This window comes from Sorex fumeus, unplaced genomic scaffold (genome assembly GCF_029834395.1).
Source record: "Sorex fumeus unplaced genomic scaffold, SorFum_2.1 ptg000055l, whole genome shotgun sequence".
In the NCBI taxonomy this organism is placed as follows: domain Eukaryota; kingdom Metazoa; phylum Chordata; class Mammalia; order Eulipotyphla; family Soricidae; genus Sorex; species Sorex fumeus.
The window spans coordinates 4,113,096-4,127,286 of NW_026606112.1; the positions used below are offsets into that span (position 1 = coordinate 4,113,096).

At 48.0% G+C, this 14,191-nt stretch overlaps 1 protein-coding gene across 3 annotated transcripts in view; it reads right to left on the reverse strand.

The window, feature by feature from the left end:
• KLHL5 (kelch like family member 5) overlaps positions 1–13,469 on the reverse strand; it is a 78,299-nt gene extending 64,830 nt beyond the window's left edge. Inside the window, exon 1 of one of the 3 annotated variants that reach the window (XM_056125618.1) lies at positions 13,328–13,469. In XM_056125618.1, the coding sequence (XP_055981593.1) occupies positions 13,328–13,365 (38 nt within the window). In that variant the 5' untranslated portion in view covers positions 13,366–13,469. Of the gene's footprint in view, positions 1–3,754; positions 3,781–11,871; positions 12,180–13,327 lie in introns of those variants that run through there. The other 2 variants (XM_056125620.1, XM_056125619.1) reach the window with 2 other exon arrangements.
• Positions 13,470–14,191: the final 722 nt, after the last annotated feature.

Sequence of the window (14,191 nt, forward strand, 5' to 3'; positions counted from 1 at the left end):
AAAGAAAAGGAAAAGCTTCTGGAAGATTGATAGACAAACTTCCTTTCACCTATGTACCTAGTAACCAGATGGACAGGAAAGGGAATCTACGGCCTTCCACAACCAGCCTAAGAAGGCAAAACTCAAGCTATTTAGGAAATTAGAAATTTTGAACTCTGTATAAACACTGAACTGTTTTTTGTTTCGTTTTGGGGCAATGCCAAGCTGTGCTCAGGGGACCTTAATGAGGTGTCAGGATCAAGCTGGTGTTGGTGGCATGTAAGGCAAGGGTCTTAACTCCTGTACCATCTCTCCAGTCAAAGGATCCTGAACTGCTATGACTGGTTATCTTTAAATCTTCAATTTTTTTCCACCTGTTCCCACAAACACATGGCATTAAGATTTCTTTTGTAACGAAAACAAAGCTCAGAATATACCCTGAAATCCAAAATGAGATTTCTAACCACAATGCTAGATTTTTCACTGCTGGATTTTGGGAAAAACTTCCAATTTAATTGGTGAAATGAAAATTAAAAATAGCAGCCTTAAATTCAGCTGTGATATGCTAAGAGATGTGATTTTGTAAGCTACATAAACTAGGTAAAAAGTTATCTTTCAAGACTTCGGATGCCCTTTGAAAACCAAAGTACAGATTCATAGCATAAAATTCATTTAACATAGGGATTTCATTTCTGTATATATCCTAAAAGCACTGAAACAAACTTATTAAGGTGAAAAAAAGTGGGATCAATTTTGTCTTTAAAGCTATCAATTTTGTCTTTGTCTTTGCTCTATCATACAGATTCCAAGCTATTTGGCTCACGTAATGCAATAATCTCACTGAAATCATTTATTCAAATCCTGCCTTTTCCCCTACTGCAAACTCCATGGGCATTACAGACAGGGCTAAGGTGTTTCAGGTGCTTATAACACAGGAAATGACATTCAATTTAACAACTGCAATACAGCATGAAGATAGACGGGCACACATAGGGCCAAGCACGGAGGTCAAGGACACATTTCTCTTTGAGCCCTCCCCGGAATGAAAGTGGCTGTAAAATAGTATTACCTACCCCTGGGCATTTTTAACTTGTACACAGAGATGTACAGTCATTCACAAAGGTAGCCAAGGAGGGTGGGTGTTGGGTTCTAAGCCGTGTCCAGTCACCCACCTGGCATTGTTTCACTCCGGCTGCTACACACGGAAAGAGAACTTAAAAGCGCTTCTGGACGAACACAAACAGAATCCACAGTGACTTGTCCACCCCACGTTAAAAAGGCTGTAAATGTAATGTAAGTTCACGTGCTGCTTCCTTCAAGGACAAAGTCTTCCCCTGGGGAGAAAAAAGTCAACTGCACCAAACAACGTGCTCTGCGATGCAGCAAGTTTCCATTCCCGTGTGAGCCACCAATGGTCTCAAGACTAATGACCTCATGGTGTTTCACTAATAAAAATTAAAAAAAAAAAAAAAGACTAATGAGCTGGTGTGTGGATTTCGACAGAATGACTTCAGACCAATGACTCAACCCTGTCTTAAGCTGCTATCCAAACTTCATCCCATTTGGTAGCCAAACAGGAGTAATTCATGTCTATCAATATGTCCCAAATAATTCAATTTATTTTATTATTGATTTATTATTGGGAGGGTTAGGTCTCATCTAGTGGTGCTCAGGGATTGAAACTGAGCCCCCTACAGAAAAAGTATGGGCTCCACTCCTTTGAGCAAGTTCTCTGGCCCAAAACATTCCATTTAACTTCCACAGATTTTTGTTATTGTTTTTAGCTCTCTCTCCTCCCTCTCTCTCTCTCCCTCTCTCTCTTTCTCCTCTCCTCTCTTCCTATTCTCTCTCTCTCTCCCTCTCTCTCTCCTCTCCTCTCTTCCTATTCTCTCTCTCTCTCTCTCTCTCTCTCTCTCTCTCTCTGTCTTTCTGTGTTGGGGGGCACACCTGGCAAAGCTGGGGTCAGGGTGGTGTGGATAGGGCATAAGGTGGTGGGATCTAATTCAAGCCTTGCCTATGTAAGAACATGTGCTTTCTCACATACTTGAGCTGCACTCCAGGCCTAGAATTCTTTTACATGGACTGTCACTAATTTACTTGTCCAATAACTGCCACCAGCAATAAGTGCTAAAAATAGGTCTATGAGGGCTGGAACAATGGTATACAGCAGGTAGGGCATTTGCCTTGCACACGCGGTCAAACTGGTTCGATCCCTGGCATCCCATATGGTCCCCTGAGCACTGCCGGGAGGGGAGGGAAGAAAGATAAGTAGGTCTGTGAATCTACTTGTCAGTAAGTGTCCAACCCTCTAGGTGCTGGCTGAGGACAGCCGAGGAGCACAAGGCCTTGTGTGACCCACCCATGCAGCCCAGAGCACTGGTTCAGCCGGCCCCCGGGGTTGGGAGGCACATGGCACAAAGGCCAAGAGAGCATGCGCATTTATAGCTCCCGGTCACTTTGAGGACAGCTGGTTCTGGGGACTTCAGTTATTTCCCTGCATCATCACTGTATAATGGCAGTCTTGGTGGCCTAGCCAAGCAGGAAAGGCCCAAGTCAAGAGTCAGTGCCTCGTAGAGCCGGCTGGCCCATTCCGGCAGATCTCCTATCTCCCTGATCTCTGGTTCTCCTCAGGAAAGTGGATTACGTAAGTAGCATGTCCGATAATTGTGTGAGCAGGGGCTATTTTGGGAGTGAGGTTTTTCAATGTGGAGGATAACAGGATCCACCGTACAGGGCCACCCGCCACCCCTTACAGATGAGGCCAGGCGGGAAAGTCAGTACACAGCCTCGTGAGCAGCGAGTTCCGAAGACCACACACTTCCACGGGTACCTCCTGGCTTTCACAGTCTCTAGGAGCGGGGGTCAGAGCATCGGACTGCAAAACCTCAAGCTTGCAACCTGAACTGACCCTGGGAGCGGGCAGGGCAGGACAGAGGCCCCACAGCAGAAGAAAGCCCTGATGGGAAGGAGCTGACCGAACCCAAATCAAGTCAGGCATTCAGAGAGGGAAAGGGCACAGTACGGAGAAACACAGCCCTCCTAACACCACAGAGCACCACCAGGGTCATCAGCATTGCAACCAAATGCCCAAATGGCACGTCTTTACCAAGCATAGGTACCTCAGAGTTCCCCCTGCTACCCCCTTCAACTTCTGTCATGATTTCAAATATAGAAAGAAAGAAAGGTCACATCACAACAATCTCTGCAATCCACAACTGCTGGTTAGTGCTGATATCCAGCAGTCGGGCCAGACACATTGAAAAAAATCAGTTACATTAATATAAGACCTTTTTTTATTCTCAAGCTCATCAGCACAAGTTATCCCAGCTGAAATTCTAATTGCAGTATAATTATAACAAAATATTTGCTTTTAAAACAGCTCTTTGAGGGGCTAAGAATCATAGTGGGCAGGGTTCTTGCCTTGCATGCAAAAGACCTGGTTTTGATCCCCAGCATCCCATACGGTCCCTCAAAGCCTGCCCGGAGTGATCTCTGAGCAGAGAGCCAGGAGTAACTCCGGATACCATGGGGTGTGAGCCCAAAACAAAAACTAAACAACACCCCCAAGAAGCTCCTGCCACCCACTCCTTAAACTCTGTGACTTTACGTCTCTATTTGCGGTGGCTCGTGGATGAACTCTAGTAAAAGGAAGCTAAGAGAAGCCAGCGCTACCTTTCGGCCTGATCCTGTCTGCCGGGCATTTGCTGAGACTCCGGCTGTCTTGGTGTCATAAAAAGTAACAGTCTGGATAAGCATAATTTTGTCTTTTACTGACCTGAACCACATCTCGTAAGTGTTCTTTCTGCCTTGTCTGAAGCTTTACGATGAAGGAAAGGGGAAAGGCAATCCATCAGTACTCTCAGGGCACAAATATAATCAAACAAGAGTGTCTGACTTCTCCTGGTATCTGAGGAGCCAATCACAGATTCACTGGATTCGCTGCAGGACTGATCCAGTTTTATAAACTGCACCTCTATGAAAGCAGCATTAAGCCGGGGAAGGGAAGGGCAGTGAAGGGCAACGGAAACAACAGGAGAAAAATGTGAAGCTGCTTGCAATTAGAAAAGGTTAATCACGACAGATGTAATGAAACTAGTTAACCATTGAAGAAACCCGTCCTATAACAAGCCTCCCACAAAAAAACAAAAACAAAGCCACCCAGAAAACTGCTCGAGGATTTAAGTCACACAAAAGGCAAAATGAGGCATTTCAGGGAGTCAGAAGGCAATTAATGGAGACCAGAGGGCTTAAATTTCTTAGTATTAAACCAACGTTCTTAGGAAACATCTTTTTTATTTTTTTGGTGTCACACCCAGCGATGCTCAAGGGTTACTCCTGGCAGTGCTTGGAGGAGCATATGGGATACTGGGGATTGAACCCAGGTTGGCCGCGTGCAAGGCAAACACCCTACCTGTTATACTATCGCTCCGGCCCCCTTAGGAGGCATCTTAACTAACACTCTCACACTCCCAACTTCCAGCTGGACAGTAATGACGACAAACTTAAGGCAAACTGAAGAGAGACAGTAAAGGACTGGAGAGGCTGTAGAGGGGTTAAGTGCTTGCATTGCACAGAGCAGACTCAGTTTCGATCCCTGGTACTGTACTGGTCCAGGAGTGATCCCTGAGCACAGAGCCAGGAGTAAGCCCTGAGCACCTCTGGGTGCAGAGGGGCTCGCCTGGACAAACAAAAGACAAAAGCAAAACAAAACAAAACACCCATCAAAATGGTTCAAGAAAAGGGACCATGCTCAAGCTGGGGAGACATGTCCAAGAACTGGAAGATATTCTCTGTATGCAAGAGCCCCAGGTCCTCTCCCCAGCACCACCTGTCTCAGAGCCATGCCGGGTGTAGCCCCTAAACAAAACACAAGCCACCATAAAAGGCGCATGCTCCATCTGTTCAGCAAGTCGACTCAGCCCAGGACTGGGGGTTCCTGCTTTTCGGTTAGCAGAGACATGCAATCACCAAGGGAAGGGAGGTATTGAGTAGAAATAAGTCAACGTGCCTCAGGTCTACATTCTTCTCATCCACGCAACACACTACAGCCAATGGCTCATCCACAGACTACATGCCTCTTATCCAAATAAAATGGAACATTCTAGAGCAGTCCTCCCCTACCTGTCCAAGCCCCGCCGTCCTCTCTGCCCCTCTAAGTCAGACCCTCGCTAGGTCAAACACACTCTACCAAAGCAAGCAAACATTACGAAGACCAATACCCAGCGCAGGGCTACCGGAGACCAGGACGGCAGGGTACTCCGCTCCTTTCCCCTTGCCTTTGCTCAGAGCACGGGCTTGGCGTGTTTCTCAGGCCACCTACAGAAGCAGTGACGACAATGAGGTGATGTCACTTGGTAACAGGGCTTACAGCAAGAAACGGCGCCTCTGATCAGCCCAGGTGCGCTGGGAACCGGAGGAGGGAACGCAAACACATCCAGGGACTCCTTCCCCAGAGGAGCGACTCGTAACCGAACCTCCCTGTGGAGCCCGGGAAGAGACTCTGTCCCTGGCAGTGTCCTCGGGGCCTCGAGGCTCCCGGATGGGCTCCAGGACTGCTGTGACAATCACACCGGCTGCCGGCGAGCAGGCGGGCTCTGGCTCAGCACAGGGCCCCCGGAGTGAACACGGAGAGCTGACCTTTGGGGAGCCAGAGTGGGGCAGGGGTGAATGTTGAGCAGACCTGCTCACTGGCACAGCAGCAAGAGTGAGGACATCTTCCAGTGACATTCCCAAGGTCCTACAATCTCCCCCTGGGCTACTTTTAGCTGGACACAGTTCCGTGACAAAAGTCACCTAATATCACACACTGCTTTCACTTACCCTCCCTCTGTTACATTTCTCTGGGGAGCCCTTGTTCCAGGCAACATATACCATTCCCTAGGCAGCTCTTGAGCTGTCTGCCACGAAACTATGACTATACACATATATGTTTGGTTTGGGGGGGTCATACAGGGCTGCGCTCAGAGTTTACTCCTGGGTCTACACCCTAGTGGGGCTCAAGGGACCATTAGGGGTGCCAGGAATCAAACTCTGATCTGCTGTATGCAAAACAAGTGCTCTACCAGTTGGACCCAGAGACGTGAAATTACCAGGTAACTGGGCTTAAAACAGAAATGATGCTTCTGAGATAAGTACCAGGAGGTCGGCTCCACAGCTTAGATGCTGGGGGAAAAGACAGCTCAGATAGAGAAGGGAACACCAAGTAAAGGGTGTTTGGAGGACTCGCTCGAGATGCGAGATACGTGCTGAAAGTAGACTATAGACCAAACGCAAACACGATGGCCACTCAATACCTCTATTGTAAACCACAGCGCTCTAAAGAAAAAAGAGAGCAAAAGACAATGCCCTGCCACAGAGGCAGTGTGGGATGGGAAGATTGGAGTGTGTGTGTGGGGGGGGGGGGGGGGGAGGATACTGGGATCATTGGTGGTGGAGAATGGGCACTGGTGGAGGGATGGGTACTTGATCATTGTATAACTGAAACCCAAGTATGAAAGTTTGTAAGTCTACAACTGTACCTCATGGTGTTTCCTCTGATTAGCCAGAAAAGGAATAGAATTTTTCTTAAAAATGAAGATATGGCAACAGATCATCAAAGTGTGAAATGTTCAGAGTACCAAGGCCACTCTTTTTTCCCAAAGTGGCCCCCTACCCCCCGCACCTTTAGGGGCACTGAAAAAAAACACAGGGATGGTGCAGGTGGGGGGAAACTCCAGGGGGTCACTGGGTGATTGTGTGGGTTTTCTTTTTTTCCCCTGAAAATTCAGAAGGCAGCAGGCCAAGCCAGTTTGGGTCCCTTCGAACTAGACGGGCACGGCAGAAAAGAGCAGAGCAAGGCAGTACAACATGTTTTCTTCTCCCCACCGTGTCTACCCTGGGAAGCCAAGAAACCCTGCTCAGGATCAAAACAGATAACTCCAAATTCATTCACCTGCACCCTAGAAGTAGCACCAGGGGGTCAGAGAGGATTTCAGGGAAGGGATTTCTTAGCGACAGTCAGCTTCGGGCCTCACCTCTTACCCGGCTATCCTCCTCAGCCCAGCCCACTGGGATGTGCAGTCAGGCCTCACATACCTCCCTAATACCGATTTCTTAGCATTACCTTCTCCTCCTATACTACAAAACTTGCCAATGTCCTTTACTTTGGGGTCGATTCCATTTACTCCCAAACTCTGGTAGCCATTTAACTGAAGAGCTAACCAAGATGTGGCTCTGGGAACAATTTGGTGCTTCTGGAATAGCTACAGGCTCTGGCGCCTCTCCTGTCTGTGTGTAAATCTCAGGATAAGACAGCCTGACAACAGCAAAACAGAAACCGTTAGTCAACAGAGACAAAGAGGAATAATGACATGGATGAGGACAGGGAGAGAGAATGGCAAGAAATCAGACAGGCCAGGAGTGCAGAGGCAGACCAGCTCCTACCTCTCAGTTCTAGCTGCCTTTCGACTCAGTGGTACTTCCGTCCCTGGACCCTGACACCCAGCTATATGTCTCTTCCAAGAAAATGTCTTTTACTTAACTCAGAAGTGTTACACTTTCTCTAACTTGGTCATCAAAAAAAAAAATCCCAAAAGACCAAAAAAGGAGGAGGGGGCAAAAAAGAGCTGTATAAATAATTGACTTTTACTGTTATGCAGAAACAGTTTGTTTAATGTAGCTTCACAGTGAAAGGCAAAGTGAGGACTCAGTTATCAATGTTCTTTATTGGGTTGTAAATTTCCCAATCAGTTCATCGTGCCCGCAGGCACTAACACAGTGCTTTATAAACATCACTTTTCTAATTAAAGGCCATGTTTTTTTTTTTAAAAAAATGCGTTCTCAGAGAGAGAGAAGAGGGGAGGGAGAGAAAGGGAGGAGGGGAGAGAGAGAGAGAGAGAGAGAGGGGAAAAGTGCCTGCGGGGGGGGGGGTGTTGAGGGGAGATGGAAACTGGGGACACTGGTTGGGGACACTGATGGTGGGAAATGCACACTGATGAAGGGATGGATAACATTATATGACTGAAACCCAATCATGAACAATCTTGTAACTGTGTATCTCATGGTGATTCAATTTAAAAAATAAATAAAATTTAAAAGAAAACATTTTAAAATTGCACTAATTTTAAGACTTCAGAAGAATAAAAATGTACATAACCTTAAAGTAATGTTTGTCTCTCCTACTGCACTTAATAAAACCACAAACCTAGTTACCACACAAATTTTCATTTAAATATCTTGACATTATAAATACTGAAGTAAATGTATTGACGTTTCTATAGATGGGGAAAAAATGCATTATACCAGGTCAAAACTGTACCTCTAATTATAGGGTCTTCAAGATAATTTCATATGTAATTAAAAAAAAAGATATCCTTTATCAGTTTATTAGCATAATAGTGTGATAAACTATACACACACAGGGTGGGGGAGATCTCTCTGGGCTTGAGCACATGCTTGCAAGCAGGAGCACCGGGTTTGTCCCCAAGCACCACAAGGTTGAGAGTGACCCCTGAAAGCTGAGAGTAGGGTCCCTCTACCTGCACTTCCAGTTGTGGTCCAAAACCCAAAAGTACAACAAATGAAACGTGCTCATATAAACAGGAAAAAAATGCTGTTTTCTAAATAGAAGGCTGAAAAACAGAATTTGGATTTGATTTATTTAAGTTGTGTGCAACTTTTTTATGCGGGAAAGTGTTCTTGGTGTGGGACACCTGTCATGAACATGTTAATGACAGTTCTCTTCAAGTGATAGAACTGCAATTCCTCACCTTTTGTTCTTCACCGCCACTGCTGTGTGTAGGCATGTGACTTGTTTGACCAATGAGATGACAGTGAAACGTACAAGGGTCAAATCCAGGCAGAGAAGCCTCTAAGAGCAGATGTGCTTCTATCAGATCTTTCACTTTTGCTACAACTGTAGGAGCTGCAGCACCAAATTCCAACCTAGCCTAGAGTTTTCTGGCAGGCCCTACTGGTCCAGCACTATGACTGAGAAACTTTCACTGCTTTAAATCACTGAATGCTGAAAGTAGACTATAGACCAAACATGATTGCCACCTTGCCTCTTTTGCAAACCACAACACCCAATAAGAGAGAGAGAGAGAACAAAAGGGAATGCCCTGCCACAGAGGCAGGGTGGGATGGGGGGGGATGGGGGATGGGAGGGATACTGGGATCCGTGGTGGTGAGAAATGGGCACTGGCGGAGGGATGGGTCTTTGATCGTTGTATAATTGAAACCCAAGCACAAAATTTGTAAGTCTACAACTGTACCTCATGGTGTCTCAGTAATAAAAATTAAAAATAAATAAATAAATAAATCTAGGCTGGAACAATTAAAAAAAATCACTAAATGGAGAACAAAATTATACAGTGAAAAATTCCTGAGACATTATTTCATTTGCATCCTTAAAGCTGTTTTTCTACTACCATATACCTATTAGACAACTAACATCTGTTGACTGAATTAAAAAAACAGGATCAGTAAGTCCAAAAAAGATAGTACAGTGGGTAAGATGCTTGCTTTGCACACAGCCAACCCAGTTTGATCCCTGGCACCACAAATGGTTTCCATGGTCCCCTGGAAACCATCAGGAGTGATCCCCGAGAACATTTGCTAGAGGTGGCCCCCAAACAAAAAAACCTACCCAAAACCAGAATCAAGAGATTTTTAAACTTACTGGAAAGAACATGAATGAATTATCTGGAAGCCCAGATCCAAATCTCTACTCTTCTCATTATGCACCACGTTTCCTAAGGGCTCTCACCACTGCAGAATTCTAGGATTTGGTAGTAAATTTAAAAGCAACTGCAGAGTTTGTGATAAAAAAGAGTGGGTAAATCACATGCTTACTTCTCACAATGTCCCTGATTCTGTAAGAAACTCTTACCTAAACTTGGTCTAACTCTCAACCCCTAATATCCCTAAGCACAGAACAGAAAAAAACTTAGAGATCATTTGGTTCCCTGCAAAACTTGCAGAACAATGAAATCATGACAATTAAAAGGGTGGGTGGGGGTGGGATGGCGTGGGGGGGGGCAGGAAAAGACATCTCTTCCTTACATGTACAGTCGAGTCCTAACTTACTGAGCGTGTTCACTTTGGATCTTATAAAACTGACTAACCTCAATCTCCACGCTCGATAAGCTCTGATGTGTATCAAACAGCAGCTATAGGAAAAACTCTGGTAGTCAGCCCATGCATGTCTGCAGATTCAGTGGTTCTAGTCCATAGTTCTAGTCCATAGGCAAATTAAGTTTGGAAAAGGTAGAGAAAAAGATTCTCCTTTAGAAGTACAAACTTGAACATCAGCCAAGAATGGTAGCAACAAAAACTATCAAATGGGGGGTGGGGGAGGGGGAGGTAGCTGAAGGAGCAGCAGCCTCTGGGATTCCCAGGTTCAGAGTCCAGACCCACAAACAATGAAGACCCCCCCCCTCCACCCCCCACACACACACAAAAAAATAAACGGGACCACAGTGCTCTCAAATTTACCTGTACTGAACATTTTAGTGTAATAAACTATTCATTTCCTGTTCTTTAAAATGTCTGGGAAGTATTTGCTAGAAGTTATAAACAGATCAAGTTAAGTCTTCAGAAACGTACTTTCTCAGTTCTCTTGTGGTCCTATATTGAAGACCTGTCCAGAACTCATTAGGGATATTTTAATGTTGTCATCAATTACATCACCTACACACTTTATTTACTGCAGGCCCATGAGCACAGGCTCCTCTTGGGCCTCATTACTAGAAAACTCCTTGCCTGCTTACGTTTCTTTCATCTCAGAATAAGAAACACACTGACACAAGTTCTCCCACTGTGTTTCCTTCCCTAGTACAAATCTTAAGAGTTCCCGATTACTATTATCCTATACCATGACATTTTTTCTTTTTTTCCTGCCGCTGCCTTAAATGTTTCACATTTTACCGCCCTCCTCTTCCCACACACACTGGATGGACACTACGATGCTTCCAACCATTGCTGCACTTATATGTGGCAGATATTAAGTTCTCTCTTCTTACAACGTTATTTTGATTTCCTCTACGTGCCCCATTACCCAAAAGCATCCGTGTATCACCTCTGTGTGAAAAGTATTCAGAGTCATGACACGTACACGTTCACATCGGATTCAAACCCCAAAGTGCTTAAAACGAGAAAGATCACGGCAGTGACCTAAAAAAGCAGAAAGAATAACCTGTTTCCATAATGGAAAGAGCACTGACATAGTGTATTGCATTGCAACTGGAGGTTGCAATGCAATACACAAGTTTTATTTAAAAAAAAAAAAGTAGAAGAAAAGCAAGCCATTTCCCTGTACCTAATCTCCGCAAGGATGCACAATCAGCTGACCAGAGAACGCCTTTGTGTATTCCTTGTGTACCTCTGCATGTTCTGATGCATCGAGCAGAAATAGGGGAAGAAGTTATATCAAGAGAAATAATTGCCCCCTCCCAAAAAAACCAAATCCAATCGGACTAACTCTTAGATAGCGCCAACTTCTGATCCCCGGCAGAGAAATACCTAACTTGGGGGAGTGGGGGGTGGGGGGTTGGGGGGGAAAGTTCACAAAACCCGCACGCCGGTTTCTTTCCTGAAACCAAATCACATCAGCGCCTCGGAGGAGAGAGGCAAGTTCTTACAAACTTCGACGATGACAGACTGCGGGGTTAACAATGAAAGCCAAAGTGCAAATGGTTTCCCGGCGGCGGGGGCCGGCCGGGCGAGGAGGAAGCCCCGCGCGCCGAGCCCGCGCTCGGGGCCGCGGCCACCCACGGCGCGCGCACAACTTGGCCCGACTCCACGGCGGCCGGGCCGGGGTTCGAACCCCGGGGGCGGGAGCGGGCCAGCGGCGCGGCGGCTCCCCCCGAACCACCCCCCTGCCCCCCACGGACGCCCGCGGCCAGTCGCACTCACCGCGTCGGACTCCGCAGGCGGCCGGGGGGCGCGGCGGCGGCGTCGGCGGCGGCGGGGACCCGAGGGGCGGCGGGCGGCGGGGGCCGGAGGGCCGAGGGCCGGGATGCTCGGCCCCTCGGACGCCCCCACCCCCTACCCGGCAGCCTCACCCCCGGCGCCGGCCGGCCCGAAGCGGGCCACTCCCCCTCCGTCTGGCTGCTCTGGCCCCGCGGCCGCACAAAACTCCGCGGGACGGCCGAGCGGGTGGGGGGTCGCGGACCGAGTGGCCCGGCAAGTCCCGGCGCCGGAGGCGGCCCGCCCCGCCCCCAGGCGGCAGACTCCGCCCCCGCCACCCCAGACCCCGCCCCTCCTGCCCCCAGGCCCCGCCCCCGCTCTCAGCCCCGCCCTTTGCTCGCCGGGCCCCGCCCTCGATCGCAGCCCCTCCTCCTCGATCGCCAGACCCCGCCCTCCAGCTCGCCGGGCCCCGCCCCTCTCCCGCCAGGCCCCGCCCTTCCCCGCTGGGGCTCTGGAGACCGCCGCCTCCGGCGAGGCGGTTTCTCTCCTTCCCTCGCGGCGCGCGACCCACGGCTGGGGATAGAGAAGTGGAGGGCGCTGGGGGAGGAGCGAGGGCCGATGGCTGGGGGGGCCTGGTGACCGGAGGGGGACGTCAGACCAGGCGGGGCCAGGGGCTGGGGCGGAAGGCGCAGAGCAGACAATGATTCCCGTTGTTCCCCGCCCCCATGAAAACCCGGATTAGGGGAATTCCCGGGGGTGGAAGTTTAGGGAGAAGGGTCGGTGCGTCCGCCGGGCTGGTAGGTGGTCGGTCGGAGAGCAGGCGCTTGTGGGTTCCCGTTCCTTGGAGAACAGGGTTGCACGGGCCCTAGAGCCTTGGGGGAAAGGGAACTCACCTAGCGGTGCCTCTCTCTCCTCTAGTTCCTGCGACTTTTGCAGCCAACTGATCATTATTGTGTCCCCGGGTAGCGGGTTGGTGCAGTTATGCAATTACTGGACTCTGTGGCCGTAATCGCTGTTTTCCCATGATGAGGTAATAGGAGTTCGACAGAAATAGACTCCCTCTCTCCAGCGAGGGTATACAAAACTCCTACTGTGTGCGAGGCCCTGGGAATAACAATTTAGCGCCCATAGGCCAAACAGCACATCTAAAGGGCTTAGTTTATAATCAGGTGGGAGTACCCTACCCCGGGACCCCGCCCAGTGGAGCTTTTGGTGGATTCTAGAGGGACGAGGGTTCTTTTCGTTTGTTTTGGCCATACCCGGCTGTACTCAGGGCTTACTCCTGGCTCTGTGCTCAGGGATCACTCCTGGCAGGGCCCAGGGACCTTATGGGATGCTGGGGATATAACTTGGGTCTACTGCGTGCAAAGCAAACGCCGTACCCGCTCGCTGTCTTATCTCTCTGGCCCCGAAAGGGGTTTCTTTAGTTTGTCTCAAAGTGAGATGTAAAAGAAATACCCACCTGCCTCTTTTGATTCTCCAAGTAATGCGTCTTTTCATTATTTGTAGATTCAGAGCTCCTTATATGCTGAGGTGGACTCTGGTCATTCCCTCTAAAGTGACTTTTCCTCAGGAAGTTTTCGCTATGTCTCTAATGAAAATCCATTGGATGCAAGTGGTCCAGAAAGCTGATGGGACAAGCAAGCCCCTGGCTAAATAACCACCAAACTGGCAGCAGCCAGGGGTGGCCAGGAGATCTCTCTAGGAATCTCTTTGAATACTCTGGCTTACAGGAAGTGGTTAGAAAAACGGCTACTTAATATGAAACAATGAAACCTTGCCATGGACTGCCTGTTCCAAGAAAAGCGGATGTTGGTGATTAAAAAATGTTACAGTCAGGAAGGAGAGGCAGCCCAAATCTGCCACCATGGGCTTCCACGCTAAGCATAAGATACATTATTTTTTAAATCTGACCACCCCCCCAAAAAAATGTCCTTCCAATCCCCTTTGCAATCACACCTCTATACCTAGATCAAAATACTTTCAGTCTAGTTGTCTCAAAGTACAAGAACTGTGAAAACCTAGAGCCTAAAAGTTTGAAACTTGGTCCTCTGTTTCAGCCCTCTTTTGATTTCTTAGTGTACCTGAACTCTTGTCTGCATGAACAGCCAAGAATATTTTTCTCAGGTTCTCCTCCCCACCCCCACTTCCCACCAGTTTTTTTGTTCATCCATTTTGGAATTTGAATTCAGACTTTTCCTCTTGTGTTTCCGAGGAGAAAGAGTACAGCTGTATTTCATTCTCACCAACTAACAATTACAGCACACATCCTAATTTAAGAAATAGGAATTCTCGTGTACCCTCTCCTCCCCAGCCCCATTAAAAT